This window comes from Melospiza melodia, chromosome 4 (genome assembly GCF_035770615.1).
Source record: "Melospiza melodia melodia isolate bMelMel2 chromosome 4, bMelMel2.pri, whole genome shotgun sequence".
Taxonomy (NCBI): Eukaryota; Metazoa; Chordata; class Aves; order Passeriformes; family Passerellidae; genus Melospiza; species Melospiza melodia.
Genome location: NC_086197.1, coordinates 94,978,066 through 95,001,039, shown reverse-complemented (window position 1 = coordinate 95,001,039; position 22,974 = coordinate 94,978,066). Strand labels below are relative to the sequence as shown.

Here is a 22,974-nt window from a genome sequence, read left to right as displayed (position 1 = left end):
TTCTTGTTGAGAGCCCTGATAGTCGTTCTTAGCTCTGTTTCAATTCGTGCCTTTAAAGAAGTTCCACCAAGAAATCACTCTCTGGGTCAGCCTGTGCTTTGAAGAAAGCCCCAGACTCTGCAGAAGGCAGCCAGCACTAAGACATGCCAGCCTTCTGACATGATGCTGGCTGAATGTTTCATTTCCCCTGGAAATGGAGATAACATCCTTAATCATCTTACGTGTAATTAAATTAAATCGCGGGGCACACGCCTTCCTCACCCCCTCCTAAGGAGCTGCTTGCTCAGGTCTGAGCTTTAGGGTGGAAAAAAGAAGAGTTCTCAGTGGATCAGTAATCTACAGAGAGTTTCAGCACTTTGCAGCCCCAGGGCAACCTGTCAGGCAGGGAGAGCAGGGGCTGGCAGGCTCAGAGCGCAGCTCACCCACCCAGCTCCTCCACCAGCTCCCCAGTTTGGGACAGTGGCAGGGACCCCTAACCCATGGGATTACCAAAAACAGCCTTGGCCCAGGCATAGGGAGGGAGCTGGTTGGCTGCTTTGCTCGTTTGCTTGTCTTGTTAACTTGTAAAGAGGTGAGAACTTGTGACGGTGTTCACAGGGTTCTTGGATGAGGGAAGAGATGAGGATCTGACTCCATGTTTCACAAGGCTTGATTTATTATTTTATGATATATATTACATTAAAACTATACTAAAAGAATAGAAGAAAAGATTTCATCAGAAGGCTAGCTAAGAATAGAATAGGAAAAAATGAATAACAAAGGTTTGTGTCTCGGCTCTCTGTCCAAGACAGCTGACTGTGATTGGCCATTAATTAGAAACATCCAACATGGGCCAGTCACAGATGCACCTGTTGCATTCCACAGCAGCAGATAATCAATGCTTACATTTTGTTCTTGAGGCCTCACAGGCTTCTCAGGAGGAAAGATCCTAAGGAAAGTATTTTTCACAAAAGATGTCAGCAACAAGAACTCCTCTAAGACTTTGAATAAAAGCAGAGCCTATGCTATTACTGAAATCAGAAAAACAGGTTATGAAGCTTTTCCTCATCTTTCTGGGCAGATCATTATTTATCTTAGGGTGTGGTTACTGTGGTGTACTACACCAGCTGAGCCTGCAAAGGGCCTGTTCAGCCTGAGGAAGAGCTGACTGAGAGAAAACCTCTCCAATGTCTTTAATATCTGAGGGGAGAGTGTCAGAGGATGGACCGGGTGTGCCCAGCAAGAGGACAAGAGGCAACAGGCAGAAACTGGTGCTCTGAAAGTTCTGCATGGACACAAGGAAGAACTTTCCTGTGCAGTGACCAAGCATGGACCAGATGGCCTGGAGAACATGTGGAGTCTCCCTCACTGGGTATATTCCAGACACAATCCTGTGCTGCGTGCTCTGGGATGGCCCTGCTGGAGATGGGAGCTGGGCCCAGCTGAGCTCCCTTCCCACCCAACCCATCCTGTGATGTCTGAGATTCCTCTTCTCCTTCCACACAGAAAGCAGGGCTTGAAAAAACAAGTGTAGTCATTTCCAGCATGGCTTCCTCAGTTTGTTAACATTGTTTGGGAGGCCCTTTGTTTTCATCTCAGCTAAAGAAGCAATTTTAAATTTATGCCTCCTCAATTCAATGTTTTCAAACGCTCCCTGTGATCTCAGAGATCTGAAACTTTTATGCCTCAGGAATGCTTTGCTGTATTTTTCTGCACCCATCACCCACTAGCTCCTGCTTTTAGGGAGTGCAAGGGCTGCAAACGTTCTTGGTGCTTCTTTCTAAGCCTTTTCACCTCCTAATTTAGGGTGGTTCTGACTTTCTGTGACTTTAATAGCAACAGGCAATCAGTAATTTTACCAATGGTGTCTTTACATAATAAGAACACTCTTCTCCCTGTTACATAAGGACTGACCAGAAGGACAATTTTCTTTCTCTTCTGGACAGGTTGCATCTAAATAAAAGCAGTTCCTTTTACTCCTACCCCACACAATACATATCATCCAGCTGTGATTTCAGCAAAAGCTCACCAAGATTTGAATAAAACTTGCTGTTGTTGTTCGTGAGGTTTCTTCTCCCCAAGAGAGGCAAGGAGCCAAAGTTCCGAGTGAGCAAAATAAAATTAAAAGTAGATCAGATTTTTCTGTCTCAGTGGCATGTGCTATGGTATATAATGCATGTTCCCTGCTTCACAAAGGAAATGAAAGAATGAACTATATGACTGATGAAATAAAGATATCAAAGTATTGCTTGCCCCAGCTGATATGTGCACTTCACATATAATTACTATTTAATACCTTTGTTTCCTACAAACCAGGAAAAAAGCTTACCTTCTCACACAATTCCCTCTTCTAGTAAATAAGCTGATGCAGAATATTCTAGATTTGCAGCTTGTACTTTGCTTTCTTCTTGAATTTATTCTCTTCTTCGCGAAGCAACGTGGTCTACAAAACGAAGCTATTTAAAATCCTAAATGAATAAGTGTTATAAAAATAATAAATTAGTATACAAGACTGACTTGCACAAAACATATGTTACACTCTGAAATATATTTAGACACGAGTGCATAATTGCCTGTTCCTTTTCTAATGGCCTGAAGCGCAGAACTGAATGTGAACTTTTCCCAGAGTCTGTGCAGCGATGGAGCACCGCACCCTCCACACTTCCCAGGAGTTGCAGCCTCCACAAACTTCAGCTGAAGAGCAGCAGGAGAAAGATGGGAGAGATGGGAAAGAAAGGGCAGGGAAGGGTTGGAGTGAAGGGCAGCAAGCCTAGCATCAGTGGCCCCTTGGATAAACCTGGTCCCTTGCTGATCCTGGTGGCATCCCTGGCTCATGTTCAACCCCTGACACCCCCAGGGCTGCCAGCAGGGTAATTGTTGGCTGGTAGCAGCAGCTTCTGCAGGAGGGGTGAGACACAAGGCTCTGGGTGGTGTTGGTGGCCCACAGATAACGTGAATATAACTTCAATCACCGTGGAGTTAAACAAAGACAACCAATTGCTCTGAAACACTGAGCCTTCTGCTCACTCCCCGAAAAAGAACAACCTCCAAACCAGAATCATCTTTATTTGAATGTGTTTACAGACCCTGTTGCTTTTTATCTTTTTTGACAAAAGGTTTCAACAGAAAAAAATGTACAAACTACATTCCAGTCCAGCTTCTGTGAAAACAGAGAAGTTTGGAGTTGCACAGTATTTCACAGTGTTTTAACATTCATGGAGAAGGGAAGTGGCTTTCCCCAACTCTTCAGGATCCTCTCCCCCTGCAAACAGAGCTGTCACCCCTGGAGTCACCACCAGCAGCCCACGTGCACACCAGAACTGCTGACAGAATTTCTCCTGGCAACTTCTTCCATCAACACAGCTCCCGTGGAGACAGTGAGGCTGTTCTGAGACTCACCTTACACAGTGAGGTGGCAAAGTTGGACCTTCATTAATTTTAAGGTACTACACAGAGTCCTCCACCTGCAAACTAAAGCATATCAAAAAACAAAATTGTTTTTATCGTCACCCTGATTGTTCTAAAGACAAGTGACAACATAAAAAGTGTGGTTTGCAAGTGGCATTACTTCCCACTATGAAAGTATGGACATTTATAACACTTAATAACATTTATTGAGCTAAACAGCAGCAAAATCCAAGAGTGTGTGGTGGCTGGGAGGGCACAGCAGAGGAGGGTCAGACTGGCACAAACCTGGGGGGAACTGACTTCTCGTAACAAGCTCTGTATTTCTGAAAGCTCACAGCAGAATTTTCCCCTCCATGTGCAGGCAGGCACTTGGATTTTTCCTTGATGAAATTGGCAATGAAATCAGAAGGAAAAGTCATGGTAAAAATGGGCTATTTAGAGGAAAACAAACGTGAAAACAGAGTCACAGCTCAGCCTCACCTTCTGTGTTGAGACCTGAAGCAGAAAAAGACTGAAAGACTTGGATGAACTATTTCCTAAGAAATTAAGGCCAATTTTTAATCCTGAGCACTTCATATAGGATTTTGCTTTCTATATATGTTGTTTTTCTTGATTTTTTTTCCCCCTAATCAGCTTTCCTATCTGTCCAAGGTTTTTAGTAGCACTCTAGTGATTCAGGTGGTACAGCCAGATAAATAACAGAGTTATTATCTTTATAATAAATCTCTTTGTAATAAATGCACCTTGTAGCTTGATTTACAGCAAAATCCTCCTCCTCCTCTCACTTCCATGATGAGACCTACTTAAGTCAGTGAGACTAGTCATGATGATAAGATAATTAAGTTTTTAGTACAACTCTGGTTAGTGAGCAGAATGCAGTTCTGATAAAATGAATCTACCAGCTCCAGTCTGATATTCAGAAGGTGTTGGTGATTTGGGTATTGTTCTTAATGTGCTCTGAAAAAAGCACCATTTTTGCATTAAAGCATTGAACCCTGCATAGGACACAATTCAGATCATCTTTTAAATTCATGTATTTCTTTTGGAATGGCAAAGTTGAAGTTCAGCCAGCCTAGCAGTGACACCTGCAAACTGACAGCCAACCCCCCTACATTAAAATGGAAAGATTTGCATGAATGTGTTTTAAAATGACAGGAGACAGGAATTGGAGCTTCTAAGCAAGTTAGACTAAAAATTTTAAGAGTGAAATGCCTAAAAATAGGCCCCTGAATGCATAGTTAGGCACCTATATAGAGACTGCTTGATTTTCAGTTGTTCTGATCACCCAGAGCTCCCATTAACTTCAGGAGCAACTGTGGATACTCAGCTGTTCTAGAAATCAAGCCACTTTTATTCAAGGGCCTAAATATGGATGTCTGTGCCCAAGTTTGGGGGGGAAAATAGAAAAAATAAAAAAGAGCACTGGTTGCCTTTTTTTTTTTTTTTTTTTTTTCGCTACAGAAGAGATTTGATAAAAGAGAAATAATAGCCAAGTTTCATTCTTCTTTCCCCTTACAATGCCTGAGACTGAATCAACAGAAGAATTAATAGTGCAACACATCTGTGCCAGAAGATTTTGTCTGAGGTGAATGGAAATCCATTCCAAGATCAGTAGCTCTTAATTAGCAATCTGAAACATTCCATACATATTTCATATTCTGAGAATGCAAAGTGTTACCAGGCCACCTAAATCTTTTTCATAGTATTTCAGTGTTGCCATTAATAAGCTTTTCAGGCTGGTCTGAGGAACTTTGCAAGATTAACTTTGCAAATCTGTATGTATTAACTATTTAACTATTTCAGAAATGCCACTTTTTTCCTGCTTTTGGATCAAGTACAACCAGCAGACTTGAGCATATTTTTAAATGCCATGAACTATGAAGAAGGAAGAATTAGGCCTTTAATTCTATCATATGCACTTGGTTGTCAGAAGACTTCTGAATGCTGTTTGCTTAAAGTCCTCTTTTGTAAAAGTAATCCTGAGTTGGTTTTGTGTCTAAGCCATTGCCAGTTCATGCTGAAGTGGATAAGAGCCAGTCACATGATAGAAAATCTGCAAGAAAAAAAGAAAATTTATGATGGAATTATATATGACTATAAAGCTGCAAGTGTCAAGGAAGTAACAAATTAAAGGCATGCCAGATGAGGATGATAGATATTTGTTTGTGTGTGTGCATAAAATATGATGTAATACCCCTTAATATATTTTTGTTTGTAGAATATGAACTAAGGGTTTTTGCTGCTATGTTTGGAAGGAAAAAGCAATAAGCAAAGACTCTTGCTGCTCTTAGCTAAGATTTCAAAAAGAGCCAGGTAGAAGCCAATGCTTTCCTCTAGCATCTGGTTCTGACTCTTTCAGTATGTTTGTTTTATTGAATATAATGACTGGGACATTTTATCTTCCATGTTTTTAGACAGCACAGAACAGCAAGAGCTTTGGTCATGGCTGGGGCATTTGTGCAATTCCTGGCAGATAAATGATAAAACCCTTAGGGAATCAGAGCAAATGGTGCAACACAATCAGTGGCTGTGTCCTAACACCCAGCAGTGATGGCAGTGGCAAAGAGAAAGCTCATGCTGCTCTCTCATAACCAGGGACATAATTTTAGGTCAAGAGTGAGGCAGAGGGAGCAAGACAATATTATTCTCATTGCAGGAGTGAGCCAGGGGTTTTCAGCAGTCATGAATGAGACCTGACATCTCTAAGCTGTTCTTAGAACATTTCTTAAAACATGTCAGTATTTTAATTGCTAGGAAATGTGAGGAAAGGGAAAAGGCTGGTGGTTTTGTCCTCCCCCAAAGCCCCTATACCTCATGTTTTCTCAGCAGCAGCAACAGGATAATGACTCTCAGATATTTTTCTTGGTTAAAGGTAATATCACCTCCTCTCCTGGGTTTAATGAACATGGAAGTCAGGACCAAAAGCCTTCATATTTTGGAAGTTCCAATGACACTACACTGCTCCCAATTACACTGCATCCTTTGGGGCTGATACCCTGTGCCACTGATGTAGATCATGGATAGACAGGTCAGAATCTTTCTTCTCACTGGGAATTTCTTCAACATGTAAAAATTCTCTGTCAGCAGCACCCATATGTAGGATGAGATGTGACTTTCTCCACAGGATGGAAACAGACTATGAAGAGTTGTGGCACAGTGACACAGGGGTCTGTGAGGCTCAGCCACAGCTGGGAGTGAAGAGCAGAACACTGCCAGGTGTGGCATTCACATTCTCTGAACTGAGAGAGATATAATGCTCTCTCTCCCAGGACTTTTCCTGGGGAAGGCAGTGAGAAGCACAGAGAGAAGAAGAGAAAACAATTCTGATCTCTATTCAGTGCTCCTGTTGTTTTGCACAAGTGGAATGTGTTATGGAGATCGTTTACCCAAAGTGATTTGGCTAATTGGACACAGCTGAAAGTTGTTTTGAGTGAGTAGCCAATCACTCAAAGCTGTGTCCTGACTGTCTCAGACAGTCACAGGTCTTTCTTTAGTATAATATTCTTTAGTATGTAATTTAATATAGTATTAGCGTAATATAGTATAGTTTTAATAAAGCAATTGTTCTGAATCATGGACTCAGAGCACATTATTCCTGGCCTCAGGGGCTCCCAGCATCAATAGCCATGCATTTGAAAAGACTCTGTACATGCACAAACTGAGCCCTTTTGGCCCAAATTTTGTAAAATTTTACACTTCAAACATGGCCTAGACCATGATCAGCTGCCCCAACATCAGAGCCCCAGCTGTCTGTAAGGACAGCTCAAACTTGAATAAACACTGAGCTGGAAGTGAACCTGTCACTAATAATGAATTAGAGGGATGTTCCATTTCTGCAGAAGCAGTAAGCCAGCACTTTTGGAATGATTGCTTTTGTTCTTCATGAGTTGTGGAGCCGCCAACAACCAACCTGCTGCTCAATGTCTCCCAGCAAACTACTGGCACCCAGGCGGAAGAGCTCTGGGGTCAGCCACTCCACTCCCAGCTCCTCCTTCACCAGCATGAGCCAGGTAATTGCTTCCTTGGCTGTCCTAATGCCTCCTGCAGGTTTAAATCCAACCTTTAGAGAGAGAGGAAAAAAAAAAAAAAAAAAGTTGAATACACATTTTCATCCATCAGCAAGCCTAGAAGAGCAGTCAATGTTTGTAGAGCTGCAGTCTCAAAGTGCCTGTGATGTAACAGCTCTACCTAGGAAGGACCTGAGTAAGAGCCTGGAGAGACATGCAGGACCTCAGGTGGCTCTTCAAAATGCAGTTTATTGGATCCAAGAGGTTACAGCAGTCCAGGGTCATGGGTGAGAGCCTGTGCCTACAGCAGTCATTTCCAGCTGCAGCCAAGCCTGAAGACCCTCTTAATTCTGGTTACATTGCATTATATACTTTTCTTTGCTGAGCATCAAGAACTAATCTATACCTTTACTTTTACCTATAGCCTATCATAACTACTATCATTACCATATTATGGCTAATACTATCCAATCACATGAGTTAGTATGTTACAGTTTAAGCTTGAAGTTGTTTTTCAGTTTTCTTGCAGTTGAAAATTCTTACATCTTTTTCAACCTGCCATATTGGCATGTCTTGTTTGCCTGTGGTATCTTTCTGCTTGGTAAAGACATCTTTTTGTTTGTGGTCAGCTTATCCTTTGCTCTAAGTCATCAAACCTCTTTCCAACTTGACTTAACACTTGTTTCCTTAGTTGCCCAGCAAGATTGGCTCAGCAATTGTTAATTTACACATATATTATTCTTCTATATCACAACTCCAAACACAGAACAATAAATATACAACAATAGCACAACTCTAAAGATGCTGCATGTGAGGTGGCTGGCTCATGGGCAGCAGTGAGAACTGGCTGTGTTTTATGAAAAGCCTGTGCAGCACAGTTACACATGATTTGGCTGTGCATTCAAACCTACCAGAGGTTTGATTTTCACTAAAATTTTCCAAATGGGAGTTAAATTATGTCTGTCTTTATCAAAAATTGAAAGGTCTGTCCCCCACCACAGGCTGGGTGTGCTTTCAGTCCCTCTGTGTTGGATGTGGGTCATATCTGAAGGTGAACTGCCACATCTGCAAAGGCACAAAACCCCAAGTAAAACTTATTTTTGAGGTAAAACATGCCTGGAATCCCATGATGGACCTGCTGTGCACTTGGCATGCATCCCTAATGCCAGTCCTTTGGTTATGTGCCGTTTAAACACAAGACAGAGCTTGTGAGACTCGGCTATCAAACCCCTCATCAAAAATGCAAAAATGTTGGCCTGTAGCAGGTAACTAAACTCTTGAAAAGCAAGGGGATTCAGGAAAAATTCTTCCTGTATAAAAAAGAGGTAAATCTCAACCACACATTGATTCTTCCTATGTTTCCTTCTGCCTTTACATTCTGGAAGAATTATCATTTTGTTTTTGTATTCAAGCTCCCAAGACCTCACTGCACTGAGAATTTCTTTGTGCCTTATGGACATAATAATGGAATCAGAAAGTATCTTTTTTAAAATGTGTTTGGTAATCTTTTTATACAGTGATTTCAGGACCCACAAACACAGAGTAAATCCTTCTCTCGTGCTGGAGCATTGTGATAATGGCATATTTCCAATAAGATTAAAAGGAACAAAAGCAGGAAAAGCTTGATAAATCCAAGCCACGAAAACGGTGGTTTTGTGGATGGACAAATAGATGTGTGAGGGTATGCATACATCTGTTAATGTTAGACTTCCAAAAAGAATTTAAAGCCCAGCAACTGGAAAAGCATCTTCTAGATAATAAACAAAAACAGTTGGAATGTGCTTTTCCCCCAGGAAGAGAAATTCTAATGAAATTTGTATTTAGATTTCTTCCTAGAAATACGACGTTTCTTAGAGATAATCTGTGGCAAAAACAAGTGAAACAGAGTTAATAAGAGAATTAAAACCATCATTCAGAACTCCTTCCCCTTTCAGCAGATTCTGAAAGCTCTTTTCTTTGCAAAAAAGCTGACAAAGACAAGCCTGTCCTCTCCTCCATTTACCAGCTTTCCAAACAGCACATCTGGCTGCCATAAAAACGTAAAAAGGGAGGGGGGTTGGAATTTAATTCAAGAGCAGTACAAAGTCCAGCTACCACTTTCCTGCTGTTTCACAGTATTTCATTATTTTGCTTAATAAGTTCATCTCCTCAAGAATTTTCTCTTCACCTTACATTATTAAAAGTAATAAGTTTTTCTGGATTGGGGGTTTTCCCAACAGAAAAACCAATTTATGTATGTCCTTCAATAATGACAGGAAAAGATTATTTCCCATTATATTGCACACTTTTCATATCACCACCACAGCTTATCAGTCAATAAATGTTACTCTGCAACTTGTTCCTTTCCTTGAAGAAGTTTAATTTCTGCATTAACCTGCTTTTCCCAGGCAACGCCTTGCTAGAAAGCATCCCTACAGCAGCAAAATTAGTTTGTTAAAGAAACCATTTAGAAATTTCTTGCCACTGATAATATTGTCTTCAGTTAATAAAAGTGCATGAAGTCAGTTTACATCTAATTCACTGGCACACACATGCACAGGGACACAAGCACTTACTCTTAATAACACATTTCATACCGTGAATGCCTCCTTTGAAAGCAAAAGGTGAATTCAACATTTATATCCAATTATGGGGACAAAGCTGGGCTAATGCAGCTTGTGGCACCCAGCACTGGTGCCCAGGGGAGTTGCTGGTCCCAGGGACATCACTGGATGGTGCTCCCACAAAAACAAGACCATTGGAGCCGCTCCAATTATTGTGTGGCACAGAAAGAGGCAGGAGGGAAAAGGAGTGGGAACTGTTGGGAAGGATGAAAGTTTGACAAAAAAGTCTCACAGATGTGTGTGCTTGGCAGAAAGATTTCTGAATGAAGAGCCTGATGAAGGAATAGAGATGGAAGCAAGTTTTGATATAGAAGAAAAGAATTGCTGAGCCAGTCTTACTGGCTAAGCAAGGAGGCAAAGGGTGTGTTAGTTAGAAGGGGTTTTTATGGCTTAGAGCAAAGGATAAACCCACAATGTGTACATTGGACAGACTCGATGGCTCTACATTTGTATAGCTCTGCTGATGTTTTTGGGAGCATGTCAGCCACTATCAGCCCTGTTATTAATGGACATGACCACCTAAATGATGATAAAATTCAAATTCAGATGCAGCAGGGACGGCTTTGATTGCATGAGATTTTATGGAATGAAATCACAGTTCTACAGTTCTTCAAGGCAGGAAACACAAAAGTAAAAAAAAAAATACTAATATTAGCAAATCAATCCTATTACATTCTTATTTCTTTGGTTAATTTTTACAGAGGAAATGAGACCTACCTTGTAGCCAGTTTGCCAGTAGTACTCCTTAATGGCTCTCATCATGACTATGCCAGCGGGAAAGGTCGCGTTTTCCACCTCCTTTCCTGTAGATGTCTTTATAAAATCAGAACCTGAAAGGAAATAAAATGTTTTGTAACAGTTTTAGAACAAGGGTCCCTCTGCACATACAGGTTCACAGCCTCAAAGATGCCCTCCTGCTTCACAGCAATTCTGAAGCATTCCTTTACACATATGTCCCTGTGGTGTACATAAATCAACATTTTAGTATTTCCACAAGGATCTTTGAGAATAGAAATTATTTGCATCAGGTTTTTTTCATTTAACTTCGCTTCTACTCGGTCTCATGTCTGACAGTCTGCTATTGTATCTCCTGCAGCTGTTTTTAAGAGAAGGGAAGATATCTCATGTGTTTACTAAACCAGCTGTGCAGCACTGTAAACCAAGGGAAAACTCCTCTTTTATGCATTTAGCAATTGTAACATTGCAAGTTACTGTACTTAAATCCACGGTCTGATTTAATGCAGCAACAAGGTCAAAACATCTGTGTTCTTTAAAGAACAAGAGTTAGCCTTGGCTTATTTTTTCCTGTTTCTTCACTGGTGAGTAATATTCTCCACTGCCTACCTTAAAAGTTGTGTAACATTCTTGTGTATTCTTGCTGCTCTGCCTTGGCTTGAAAGAAATCCTGAAGCACAATGTAACAAAAAGCTAAGAAACTAACAAAAAATATAATGTGCCTTGCAAGGCATGATCCAGCATTGACAGAACACAATGACAAAACTTCTTTAATTTCATTAGGACGCACTTCACCCCTAGGAACCTACTTCTTAGAAAAGGTGTACTGTGGGATCATTAATTATCAAAAGTAATTGGGAGAAGAAGAGGGATAATTCAAACATCATGTAGTAGCGCATCATCCACTTAAGTCAATTGGAACTGCATCTGCTTCCACTTCAAATTTGGCTTGGGGTCCGTTTTGCCTCTTATGTGAACGATGATGCCTCTACAACATCCCCTGGAGGAGGGAAGGGAAGTTTCAGCACTGGCTCCAAGCAAGGAGTTGCCTTGACTACGTGGTGTGAGCTGCAGCACAGCGCAGGGAGAGCCCCCCTGGTGGCACAGCAGATGGGCACACAGCTGGGGGCAAGGCAGCACAAAGCCAGGCGTGCTCCTCTGGCTTTAACACAACCAAAAGGCACCACCAACTCTGGGGTTTTGAGAACACACAACCAAATGTCACCAGCAACTCTGGGGTTTATGAGAACACACAACCAAATGGCACCACCAACTCTGAGGTTTCTGAGAACACACAACCAAAAGGCACCACCAGCTTTGGGGTTTATGAGAACACACAACCAAATGGCACCACCAACTCTGGGGTTTTGAGAACACACAACCAAATGGCACCACCAACTCTGGGGTTTATGAGAACACACAACCAAATGGCACCACCAACTTTTGGGTTTTGAGAACACACAACCAAAAGGCACCACCAACTCTGGGGTTTATGAGAACACACAACCAAATGGCACCACCAACTCTGGGGTTTCTGAGAACACACAATCAAATGACACCACCAGCTCTGGGGTTTATGAGAACACACAATCAAATGGCACCACCAACTCTGGGGTTTATGAGAACACACAACCAAATGGCACCACCAGCTCTGGGGTTTTGAGAACACACAACCAAATGGCACCACCAACTCTGAGGTTTCTGAGAACACACAACCAAATGGCACCACCAACTCTGGGGTTTATGAGAACACACAACCAAATGGCACCACCAACTCTGGGGTTTATGAGAACACACAACCAAATGGCACCACCAACTTTTGGGTTTTGAGAACACACAACCAAAAGGCACCACCAGCTTTGGGGTTTATGAGAACACACAACCAAATGGCACCACCAACTCTGGGGTTTCTGAGAACACACAATCAAATGGCACCACCAACTTTGAGGTTTATGAGAACACACAATCAAATGGCACCACCAACTCTGGGGTTTATGAGAACACACAACCAAAAGGCACCACCAGCTTTGGGGTTTATGAGAACACACAACCAAATGGCACCACCAACTCTGGGGTTTCTGAGAACACACAATCAAATGACACCACCAACTCTGAGGTTTCTGAGAACACACAACCAAATGGCACCACCAACTCTGGGGTTTATGAGAACACACAACCAAATGGCACCACCAACTCTGGGGTTTATGAGAACACACAACCAAATGGCACCACCAACTCTGGGGTTTCTGAGAACACACAGTTTTCTCTGTAGGCTTCCTGACCAGGCACCATGTCACCCCATGGTGATTCAATTGCACCCTCCTGTGACAGCTCCCATTCTGGAGAGAAACAGCAATTTTCAGGAAAGGTCCCAACTCCACAGAAAGTGCAACATGCAAAAGAGGCAATTAATAGTTGATAGGGCTTTGCAGAGAATGGGGCACACAGGAGAGACAATTGACTTGCACATTTCAGAGCTGCTCCCTTCCAGAGAGACACCACGGACATCTGATAGTCGCATTAAAACAAGGAGCAGTGCAAGTGTAACTTCAACATCACCAAATTATATTTTTAATTTCCCTTTCGAAATGTAGCACTTAAAGTCCTTCAGTGCAATACTTCTCATTTTTTTCTGCTATAAGGTAAGTCAAAGCTTTTATAAGTCTTATAATTACAAGTCTCTATGGTACAGTTTCATTAAAAACTTTCATTAAACAACAGCTGCCCTTGTATATGGTCCTCTAATCAATTTGGTCAAACAGAATGACTTCTAATCAGCTGTTGATAAAAATAGAAGATGAAATTTTAATTCTAATAGATTAACCACAAACTCAAGATAGTCTTCAAAATCCATCTAGTTCTATTCTCCAGTGGATTTAACGACTATTCAGCAACTCATTACTAAATAGAACAAGATGAACATTTTCCAGTTCATTAAAGAAATGTACTATGTATTTTTGCATTGTCCTCATGATTCGTTACAGGGAGTCTTAATTACAAGATAATGGATAATGGTTATTAAATGCAGACTCCAGTAATGAAGCTCTATTCATTTGCGAGCCTCAGAGACTGCAAAGAGGGGAAAATAAAATTACTAGCTTCAAAAGATTAACGGATCAAATTATTATTCAATTTTGAAAATCTCATTCAGACTTCATAGAAACAAGAAGAGATTAAAAACTAGTATTAGTACAAAAGTTGTGCATTTATATATTTATTTTTAAATAATATCTTAAGGCTATTATGAGAATAATCAGCTTTAGATGTGATTATTAGACAAACATACAGCCAATTAAGTAGCATCCTCTAACAATGAAAACAATACATTTTTATTTGCTGAACAAATTCTTTTTATGGCACAAGAGCTTGCCAGCAGGACTGCAGGCAGCCTCTTGCACAAGACAGAGGACCCACACTAGCACAGAGAGCCACAATGGAAGGTGCTGTTAATGTTTGGATTTCAGCAATGAAAAGGGGCATTTAAAAAATCAAGTGCTGACATAAAAGGCATCTCATTAAGCAAACTTTATGCTAACCTTGTGGTAATAAGGTAGTTTCATCCAGTCTATTTCTTATTCAAGTTTCCAAAAACTTGAATAAGAAATAGTTTAAGGAATTTAAACAAGTTTAAGGAATTAAGTTCAGAAGGAGTTTCACCAGGAAATTTAGGTGATGATTTAGAAACCTGAGTTTTATCACCCATCTTCTCATCTTCCTGTGAATTGATACACTCAAAAAAATCAAGGCTAAGGCTAAAATACACACTGAATGGCTTTCCCCTTCCTTAGAGTAGATTTCGTGATTCAATGAAGCATTAAATCCAAGATTTCACAAAATCAGTTATTCAGGGTGGATTTCTAGGCCTGGAAAAGACCACACTTTCTACTTTTATCTTCCAGCGTGAAGCCACAAGAGTACATTTCCTTTAAAGGCAGCAAGTCATGTGAGACTCACTGAACCAGGGAGATGGGATGAGTTCAGCTGGGTAGAACATGGTGCAGGAACACCAAGGTTGTGGGTTCCACACAAACAGGCCATTCACTTCAGGGAAAATCCATTATATTTCTTCTATTCTAGATACACAGCCCTGTTTATGGTCTCCCAAAAGGTCAGCAGAGCTTTCAGAACTGGCTTGCCCTATGGCTATCCTGTGCATCTACAGAGATTTCCAGCCCACTGAAGCAGAGCATGAGAAGTGGAGAATCTTATTCAGATGACAGCATCCAGGAAATACACTCTGATTCCATAATTAAGCAATAAGGAATAATAAGCAGTATAGCAATTGTGGAGTAATCACAACCTTTTGGTTGTGAAGTGTTTTGAATGCCCTTGGGGAATGATTATCTCCTGATACCTACAGACTCTGTGTTGCTGCCTTAGTCTTAATAAAGAACAAAGATGTGGCTGGCAGTTTGAAACAATAGTTTAGAGAGAGATGCTTGCAGAGGGACAATTATGCCCTGCTACTCTGTAAGTATTTGCAATGAGCACAAATACATCTTCATTGCTGCAACTGAGTCATAACAATATGCAGTGGCACAGGGAGAACACAAATCCTTCCAGGACTGGTGGCAAAAAGTGGCATTCTGCAAACCCACCTGCTGTTTCTGCTGACAAGGCAGCAATGACAAAATAGTATCCTATCAAATGTGCAGGAAGTCCCATTAGCAAGTCATCTTTCTATTTTATGAGCACCCAAACTAAGGGTCTCCAGATTCACACACAAATTAGCCTTACTAGGGGTGACCAGGTTAACAACCCTCTGAAAATAAGAGGCAGGGCAAGATATAAAAGGCTAATGTAGCAGCTAATTCTTGTCAGTTGAGTCATCCTTAATTGTCCCACTTACATGTCCTCATCCTTAATAGTCCCACTTACACGTCTTTATCCTGCTCCAGCAAAAAGATAAAATACATTCCCCCTTTAGCTTAACTTTGCCATGCAGGAGAAGAGAACACAAAGCTCTGACAACTCACTCTAGCAGCAGCTCAGCAGGTAGATTTAGCTCCATGACATGAGGCTACACTGCCAGACCACTTGGTTAGGTGCCAATGCATCTTTTCACACGCCTGTGCCTCAGCTGCCATTGAAAAATGCTGGTTTATAACTTGGTCTGTTGAGAACTGCCCGTTTTTTGCAACTCTTTTCCAAAAAGTGCCTGCACAGAGGAGAAAAAAAGTAAAAATCCCATTACAGGGGTCCATGTTTAGTATCTGTTTACAAGGAGGACAACCTTCTGAAAACCCATCCTATCATCCCAGCTTGGTTTCTAAGACTCAGAATGGATGCTCCCTTTCTTGAACAGCACCTCCAGTAACAGGGGCTCTGCAGGCCAAACGATGCCCTCAGGAACACTTACATATGCACACAAAGGGACAAATTATCAAGTCCATACTTGTGCAAAATTCCCTGCAGATGATGTCTGAAAGAATTCAGCCTTGCTGAATTATGCATGGCTTGCTAATGCACTGTTGCAGCCTCCACCACAGGTCTCCACAGAATACCATTATTAATTAGTATTAGTTTCTTGTGTGCTCATTTAAAATGTTTCTTTAGAAGGTTCAGCAGGAAAAGCCATGCCACCTTCTGTTGCCCAGCTGAACAGCATAGGCACTAGCTATTTTTAGAGCATTCCTTCCAATCCAATCCAATCCCTGTGTGGCATGGAGGAAGAGGAGATAAATAATTGACACATGCTACAGGTACAGAGGACAGATGGAATCCCTGCCAGGGCTGGGAGATGCCAGGGGGCAGGAGTTCAGGAATTCTATGCTGCTGGAACAGCCATTCCTCTTCCTCTCCAAAGAGGAAGCAGCAGGAGTGACTTGTTATGGGACAACAAGGAAGTTTAAGGAATCCCTGTATTGTTAAATCTCATGTTTATTTACCAGGATCCCATTTTTTCTTCTTTAAAAGGGTTTGCCACATACTGCACTCAGTATATGACCTACATTAACCTTATTTCTTTTTGCAGATGGCACTACTGGAGCTGCTGAAGCAGTTTGCCTAATGACACATGACAAGCCAAAGGCAGAAAGAAGAGATAAATCAAGGAATCCCAACAACTGATCCTAACCTTACTATCACTGGGAAAAAACAGCTTACCCAGTTGCAGTGCTGATTTCCCCTACAAGCCATTCTGTGGGGTATTTTTGCCACACCCCTGATTTTGAGCAAGACTCAAAATACAAGAGACATCAGTAGAAACCTCCCTCTCTAGCATGGTGCACCCAGGGCAGGAGGCAATGCTGGTGGCACAGCTCTGGCCCCAAATTCCCAAATCCATCCACTCCTCCAGCAGTTACTGAAGAAGAAACATAAAGCTTGGCCTCTCCTTTCAGACTGAATGCAAGCACTCTCAGCACTGAGCCACATGCTCTGGCTAGGATGGGTGAAAAACCAAAATGCTGTAGGAGAAACTTGATTTAAAAATCTTCCCCTTTAAGCTTCCTTTACCAGCACTGGAATTCATTGCATCATTTCCTTGTTCACACTTAAATTAACCTAAACAATGATAAACTAGCTGAAACTGTGATATCATTAAAACAGCACTGGTCCAGGTCAGCCTTTTTCCCTCTTGGCATTCTTGGTTTTGGATCAATACATCTCAGCCTCTCAAAATGTTGTCCTGCACATGACATATTAAAGACTGAGGCTAAACCTCTGATTTATCTACCAGTAATAGCAGTGCAATTTGGAAGAAAATAATAAATATGCATGATGGCTTAGAATCACAGCACTATGTGGCATATTGCATTCCATGTTTTAGCAACCACATTTAGCTTTGTGCTTTTTAACGTTGATAACAACTTTGAAACAAACATGTTAATATTAAAGCTCAGGTACATTTACGTATTGTCTATTAGCTTGTAACAAAATTACTCAAATTGAAGAAATAGCTGTTTAAAATCAATTTGGAAATACTCCACACTGAATAAAGCAAGTAGAAAATCAGTCTACTTTATCAAGAAGGTGCTATGAATGTTAAAGATTTTAAAAAATCCACCATCCATAATGCAGCCAAAATCATGACACTTCAATGTCATTTTGAGTGTTTTTCAACACTTGATGTTTAAAGCAGTTTAAGATTCTGTTCCTACGCTAACCCAGAGAAAGGCAGGATTGATTTTTGAGATTTAAAAGTCCATGTCTTAATGCTGCAGTCAGAATCCATCCAGCATGCAGCTCCTTTGTCATGCAGAGGGCAAACAGCAGCACCAGCCCCTCTTCCCCATGTCCCCCACAACAGCTGAAGGCTCCACTACCAGGGGAATTTCCAGGATCAAAGGTCTTTTCCTTGAGCAATTGGAAGGGTCAATGTTTTGGCTTCTGGCTTTGCCTGAAAACCAAAAAAAATATAAGGAGCCAGATCTCACCAGACTCATGTGTGACCTGTTTGTTCCCACCTGGCTTTTACAAATCAGGCAGAACAGATTTCTTGAGGGTTTCTTGAGGGATGAATATTCCACTTTGGTGACCACATAATTACCAGGAAAATGTGAGGCATTTTTAGCTTATTTTTTATGACACTTGAACACCTTCAACACCAACAAGTTGCAAACACATAGATTTTATCATGGACTTCCTGGATTCTCCTGGTGCAACAAATATCCAAGGGCCTTAAAACGCCCTGGATGGCCTTACCTATACATGTAAAACATCACAATGCTTGTTTTTAAAGGGTTTCAATCTTATTTAAAGTTGCCACTTTCCAAGAAATTTTGCCCCTCAGAGTGTTTCCTTTTCCCTTCTCCACCTTGATAATTTGGCACGCAGCAAAACTGCAAAAGCCCACATGTGCAGGCTGCAGTGTACATGAGAACTTCCAGATGTGTTCACTACTGTCAGTAGGGTTGTTCTGCAATGCTTCCAACTCTTCAGGCTGCCTGAATACCAAAAAACCTGCCAGCTCCCTTCAATGAAAAAAACAACCAAAGCCCCTGACTGTGCAGCCACACTCCAAGCAGGAGGCACCTCTCTGCTGGCGGTCAGAGAAAGACACTTCTGGTTTTTTAAGAAATCCTTTTTTCCTCCCATTGCATTATTAACAATGCTTACATGGCAAAACTAACAATTTTATTTCAAAGGGATGCTTTATGAAGGTGTGTTGCTGATAAATTCAGTCAGACTTTTCTGGCATAAGCTCATACTGAGCACTACTTGAATGAAGGAAATAAAAAAGACCAGTAAGTACCATCACAAAAAGGGAACAACTCATAAAAAGGTATTTAATATGCCAGGGATGGTTTTTTCACCTCCCTTTGTCCACAGCCTGTGTGCTGATCTTACCACAGACTGCAATTATGGTGAGCATCTCAAACTCTAACATCAACAACCTGATTAAACAACTGCATGGGTGTTGGTTATTTAAAAAAAAAATATTGAAACTGATAGAGAAATGATTTCACCTGTCCACTGGCAAAACAAAGATGATATACCCGTCCTCAAGTCTATATTTTATATATAAGTTTTACATTTTTAAAAACTTACACTAAATATATATGATCATTTTGAACTTTGGCATTTTTACTGAAATACTGTGAATCAAAGAAATTGAATATCAAACTCTCTTTGTGCTAGATGTATATATATCCTCATAGGTATTTAGTGGCAAGTTATTAAGTGTCACTATTCATTGAGATAGCACATTTTATATCTTTCTTAGAGGGAAAAAAAAATAAAGCAAACCCATCTATGTAAAATTTGCAGCAATATTTCAGAGCCTCACTCTGGTATCAATGTGTCCTGGATTGTAAGACCTGTGTGTATTCTATTTGCCATCTGTCAGAGGTGGGGCAGTTCTCTTCTGTTCATGGGGCAGTTTTCTTTTTCTTTTCCACAATCAATTCTCCCTCCAGATCTCTTCTGTTCATGGGCCATTAATTATTAATTATCTCCTGTCCATGGCCACTGAGTGTCCCTGCAGGGCTGATCCAATCCCAGCATCCCATGGGGAGATGCTCTGCCCAGGGGAGGAGCCAAGCATTCCTGCCTGGATCCAATCTGAGGTTTGGGACACCCCAGCAGCCTCTGCCCCCTGCACTGCCAGAGGAGCAGCTTTCTGCTGCCCTGCACGGCCAGAGGGAGCCCAGGCCCATCTGCAGCAGCCCTGGAGCTGCAGAGGAAAACTCCCCCCTTGTGCAGGATCCCTGCTGCAGCAGAGCCACAGCTGGCACTGCAGGAGGGCTGAGCCCCCGTGGGATGGGGCTGGGACACCACCCTGGCACACAGGGGCAGCTCCTAGTCTGTCAGTGGTTTACCCTTGCTTGTACTATTGCATTTTCATTTTCCTGTTAAAGAACTGCTATTCCTACTCCCCTATCTTTGCCTGAGAACCTTTTAATTTCAAAATTATAATAATTCAGAGGGAGGAGGATTCTCATTTTCCATTTCAGGGGAGGTTCCTGCCTTCCTTAACAAACACCTGTCTTTTCAAACCAAGAAACAATGACTTCTTCACTCAGGTGTTCAGAAACAGAGGTGGTCAAGCAGAACATCCCCTGTGCTGTGCTGAGTTATCACGTGCCAAACTGCAGAGGCGGGGACGGTGTCAGCATCACAACCACCCCATCTGCACCTTTCCTTCTGGCATAAACAGCAAAAAAAGCCAGGAGGAATTCTGTGTTCAGCATTTCCCAACATCAAATCACGCACAAAGGTATCTGATAAGTATTTACATAGGAAGATGCTGTTCTGAGGTGAAGTACAGCAGTGTTACATATCCCTTATCTATGAACTAAACACTGTATTCACTGCCACGAGGGCTTTAAGGCCCCCAGACATTAGCCCAAAGCAAAACCACATTGTCTCCATTTAATTACCTATCTTTTCATACTTACTGTGATCCAAATGACTGAGTTAAACAAAATGGTTGCTAGTAACAGGAGACCATTGATAACCAGCAAGCTGAGGTGGGTGTACGTGCACAGAGTTCAAAAGAAAATGATGCTGCTGCTTGCTGTTTACTTCTCCAGCATGAATTTATAAAGTGAATTAGCAAGAATTAAAAGGATTAAAGTCCCAGGAACCGATGAAGTCAAAGAGAAATAGAAAATGGATTCACTCCTAAAAAGATAAAATTATTTAACAACTTATTAAAACAGTTCATCACTGTAATTAAAATCCAAGTGCCTAGAAAAAAGTGCCACAAGAAAGGTAATTATTTATGAGGAGACTTCAAAAAGCCATTCACAGTGAATTTGGGAGAGAATCAGCCTGAAAGAGTAGGTAGTAAAAGGAAATTGTTTGTTTATTCATAAAACTTATTTTAGTCTAGCCTACCACTAAGAATCCCTAACATCTGCTCAATGGCAGCTGTAAGTAACATTAGGAACACTCAGCCAATTTATATCTTTCCTTTTTATTAAAAAGTAAACAGGTCTTTTTAAATTATTCACTAGTAAATTAACATAAAAATCAGTGCTGTAGCTAACCACATTTTGTGGAAAGGCATCTACAAGCTTTGCCTGATCGTGATGATCTCAATCTTTCTACATTTCACTGACTACTTTACTCTTTATGTGGTGTCCCACCTAATTTAGCAAATGAAAACGTAGAAAACTTGCAAGCCATACAGGAGTCACTGCCATGAATAATACAAAATGCATCACTGATACCTCAAAAGCCATATTAGTTGCCCCCCCCTCTGACTTTAACTGATTCTGTTCTTATCTTTCCTTTGCCTTCCACTGAACAAAAATTCCCCTCAAATAATCTCAGATCTCTCCTGCTTCTTTCATGAACAAGGCATTCATTAAACAGGAAGCAGCAACAAAATACAGCGGTGTTACTGATTAATACTTATTTGTTCTTATCTGCAGCACTTTTATACTTTGATGACAAAGTGCTCTGCATGTTCCCATGTTTCACTCCAAAACTGAGTTCTTAAGACGCTAAAAAAAAGGCACAGGAACACTCTAAGCCTAAAAGCTTCTCTTTACCTCTCACTAACTCTCCTTTTAGTCAATCTCTTCAACATTTTAGAAGAAAAAGTTATTACTTTCTTCTTAAGCTTCTCTCCCAGTTTCAGTTCTTACTTCATAATAGGAGCAGGTGCCTGCAAATGAACTTACCAAGATGTTGTTGAAGGGTATGGAGAAGCTCTGCTTATTTTACTAGGATCTTTTTGTTTTACTTCTAGGAAAAAACATTTCTGCGCTGCTTTCTGGAGACACTGAGTTTAAAGCTGAGCTGTAATTCTAACCCAGGCACTGGAAATGGCATCATTACAATAGCACAGGGTCCAACCAGCTGAAGCTCCTGGAGGATTCTGCCTTGAAGTTGCAACTGGAGAGCTGCTGAGAAGCTGGATGTGCTGACATCCAGAGCAGCTGCAAACACTGTGCCTGATTACAACATAAACCTAATTAGTTTAGCTACCAATAGCATGTTCATGGTGTCAGGGCAGCAGAGAACCAGCTGAGAACCTCTTGCTGGGGACTGGGATTCCCAAGAAACACAGCATCCCTCTCCATCATACCCCAACGAGCTGCTTCCACAGCCTGGGGTCAGCTCTGTTCCAAAGCTCCATTTATGAGGAAGGCTTTGTGCTTTGTGAGTTCCCCACAAATTCACTTTCCAGGACTAGTGGGAAAGAGGCTTTTGAATATATATGACTCACAATTTTGCATTCCATAATTGAAGTTCAGTGTGATGCATGGAATATGGAGCATCACGCCTTGTTTCCTTTTTGGTCCATCACAGATGAATCAAAAGTGACCAAATACAAGATTTCACTCCTGAGATGTTTGGGATAGGCTGGTAAATTGGACATTGGACTAGCAGCACGACTGCAAAGGTGATGGAAAGAAGATGTGATACTCAAGAAGTTTTCCTGGTATCACCAAGGAGGAATCTTTTCTACATCTTAGATTTAGAACTCAACTTTAGGAATCAGCTGCAGTAGTACACTGCAGAGAAATCACTTTATAGCCCAAATAGCTAGCAGGAAAGAAACATCAAAGGTACAAAAGACAATCAGATGTCAGATCCCTGTTGACTTGCCATGAAGATTATGGCCTTTGCTGTCAATTCAGTCTTTGAAAAATTCTCTCAGAAGGACTGCTACAGACACCTCTGGGAAAGATATTGTCTTTAGTAACTATAAAGTACAGGCAGAAATCTTAAATTGTCTTATCTGAGAGATGCTGAATTTTAAAACTACAATTTCTGAAAAGGAATTGGAAAAAAAGAAAAAAAAAACCACCACCAACAAAACCAAATCAGGAACATTTCCCAGGGGA

At 41.2% G+C, this 22,974-nt stretch overlaps 1 protein-coding gene and 1 long non-coding RNA gene across 5 annotated transcripts in view; both read right to left on the bottom strand.

Annotated features, from left to right (window-relative positions):
- Positions 1 to 637: 637 nt before the first annotated feature.
- Positions 638 to 2,082, bottom strand: LOC134417865 (uncharacterized). Its single transcript, XR_010027641.1, has 2 exons — positions 2,009 to 2,082; positions 638 to 928 (listed from the first exon to the last, which is right to left on the bottom strand). It is a non-coding gene; the product is annotated as an uncharacterized LOC134417865 (long non-coding RNA).
- A 943-nt stretch (positions 2,083 to 3,025) lies between these two features.
- The window catches only part of DERA (deoxyribose-phosphate aldolase), a 45,245-nt gene continuing 25,296 nt past the window's right edge, over positions 3,026 to 22,974 (bottom strand). Inside the window, exons 7-11 of one of the 4 annotated variants that reach the window (XR_010027640.1) lie at positions 10,715 to 10,827; positions 7,298 to 7,447; positions 3,868 to 5,440; positions 3,673 to 3,767; positions 3,026 to 3,450 (exon numbers count right to left, since the gene is read on the bottom strand). Coding sequence is in view for 1 of the 4 variants with exons in the window: in XM_063155647.1 (XP_063011717.1) it covers positions 5,384 to 5,440; positions 7,298 to 7,447; positions 10,715 to 10,827 (320 nt within the window). In the remaining 3 variants the exon portion in view is untranslated. Of the gene's footprint in view, positions 5,441 to 7,297; positions 7,448 to 10,714; positions 10,828 to 22,974 lie in introns of all 4 variants that reach the window. The other 3 variants (XR_010027638.1, XR_010027639.1, XM_063155647.1) reach the window with 3 other exon arrangements.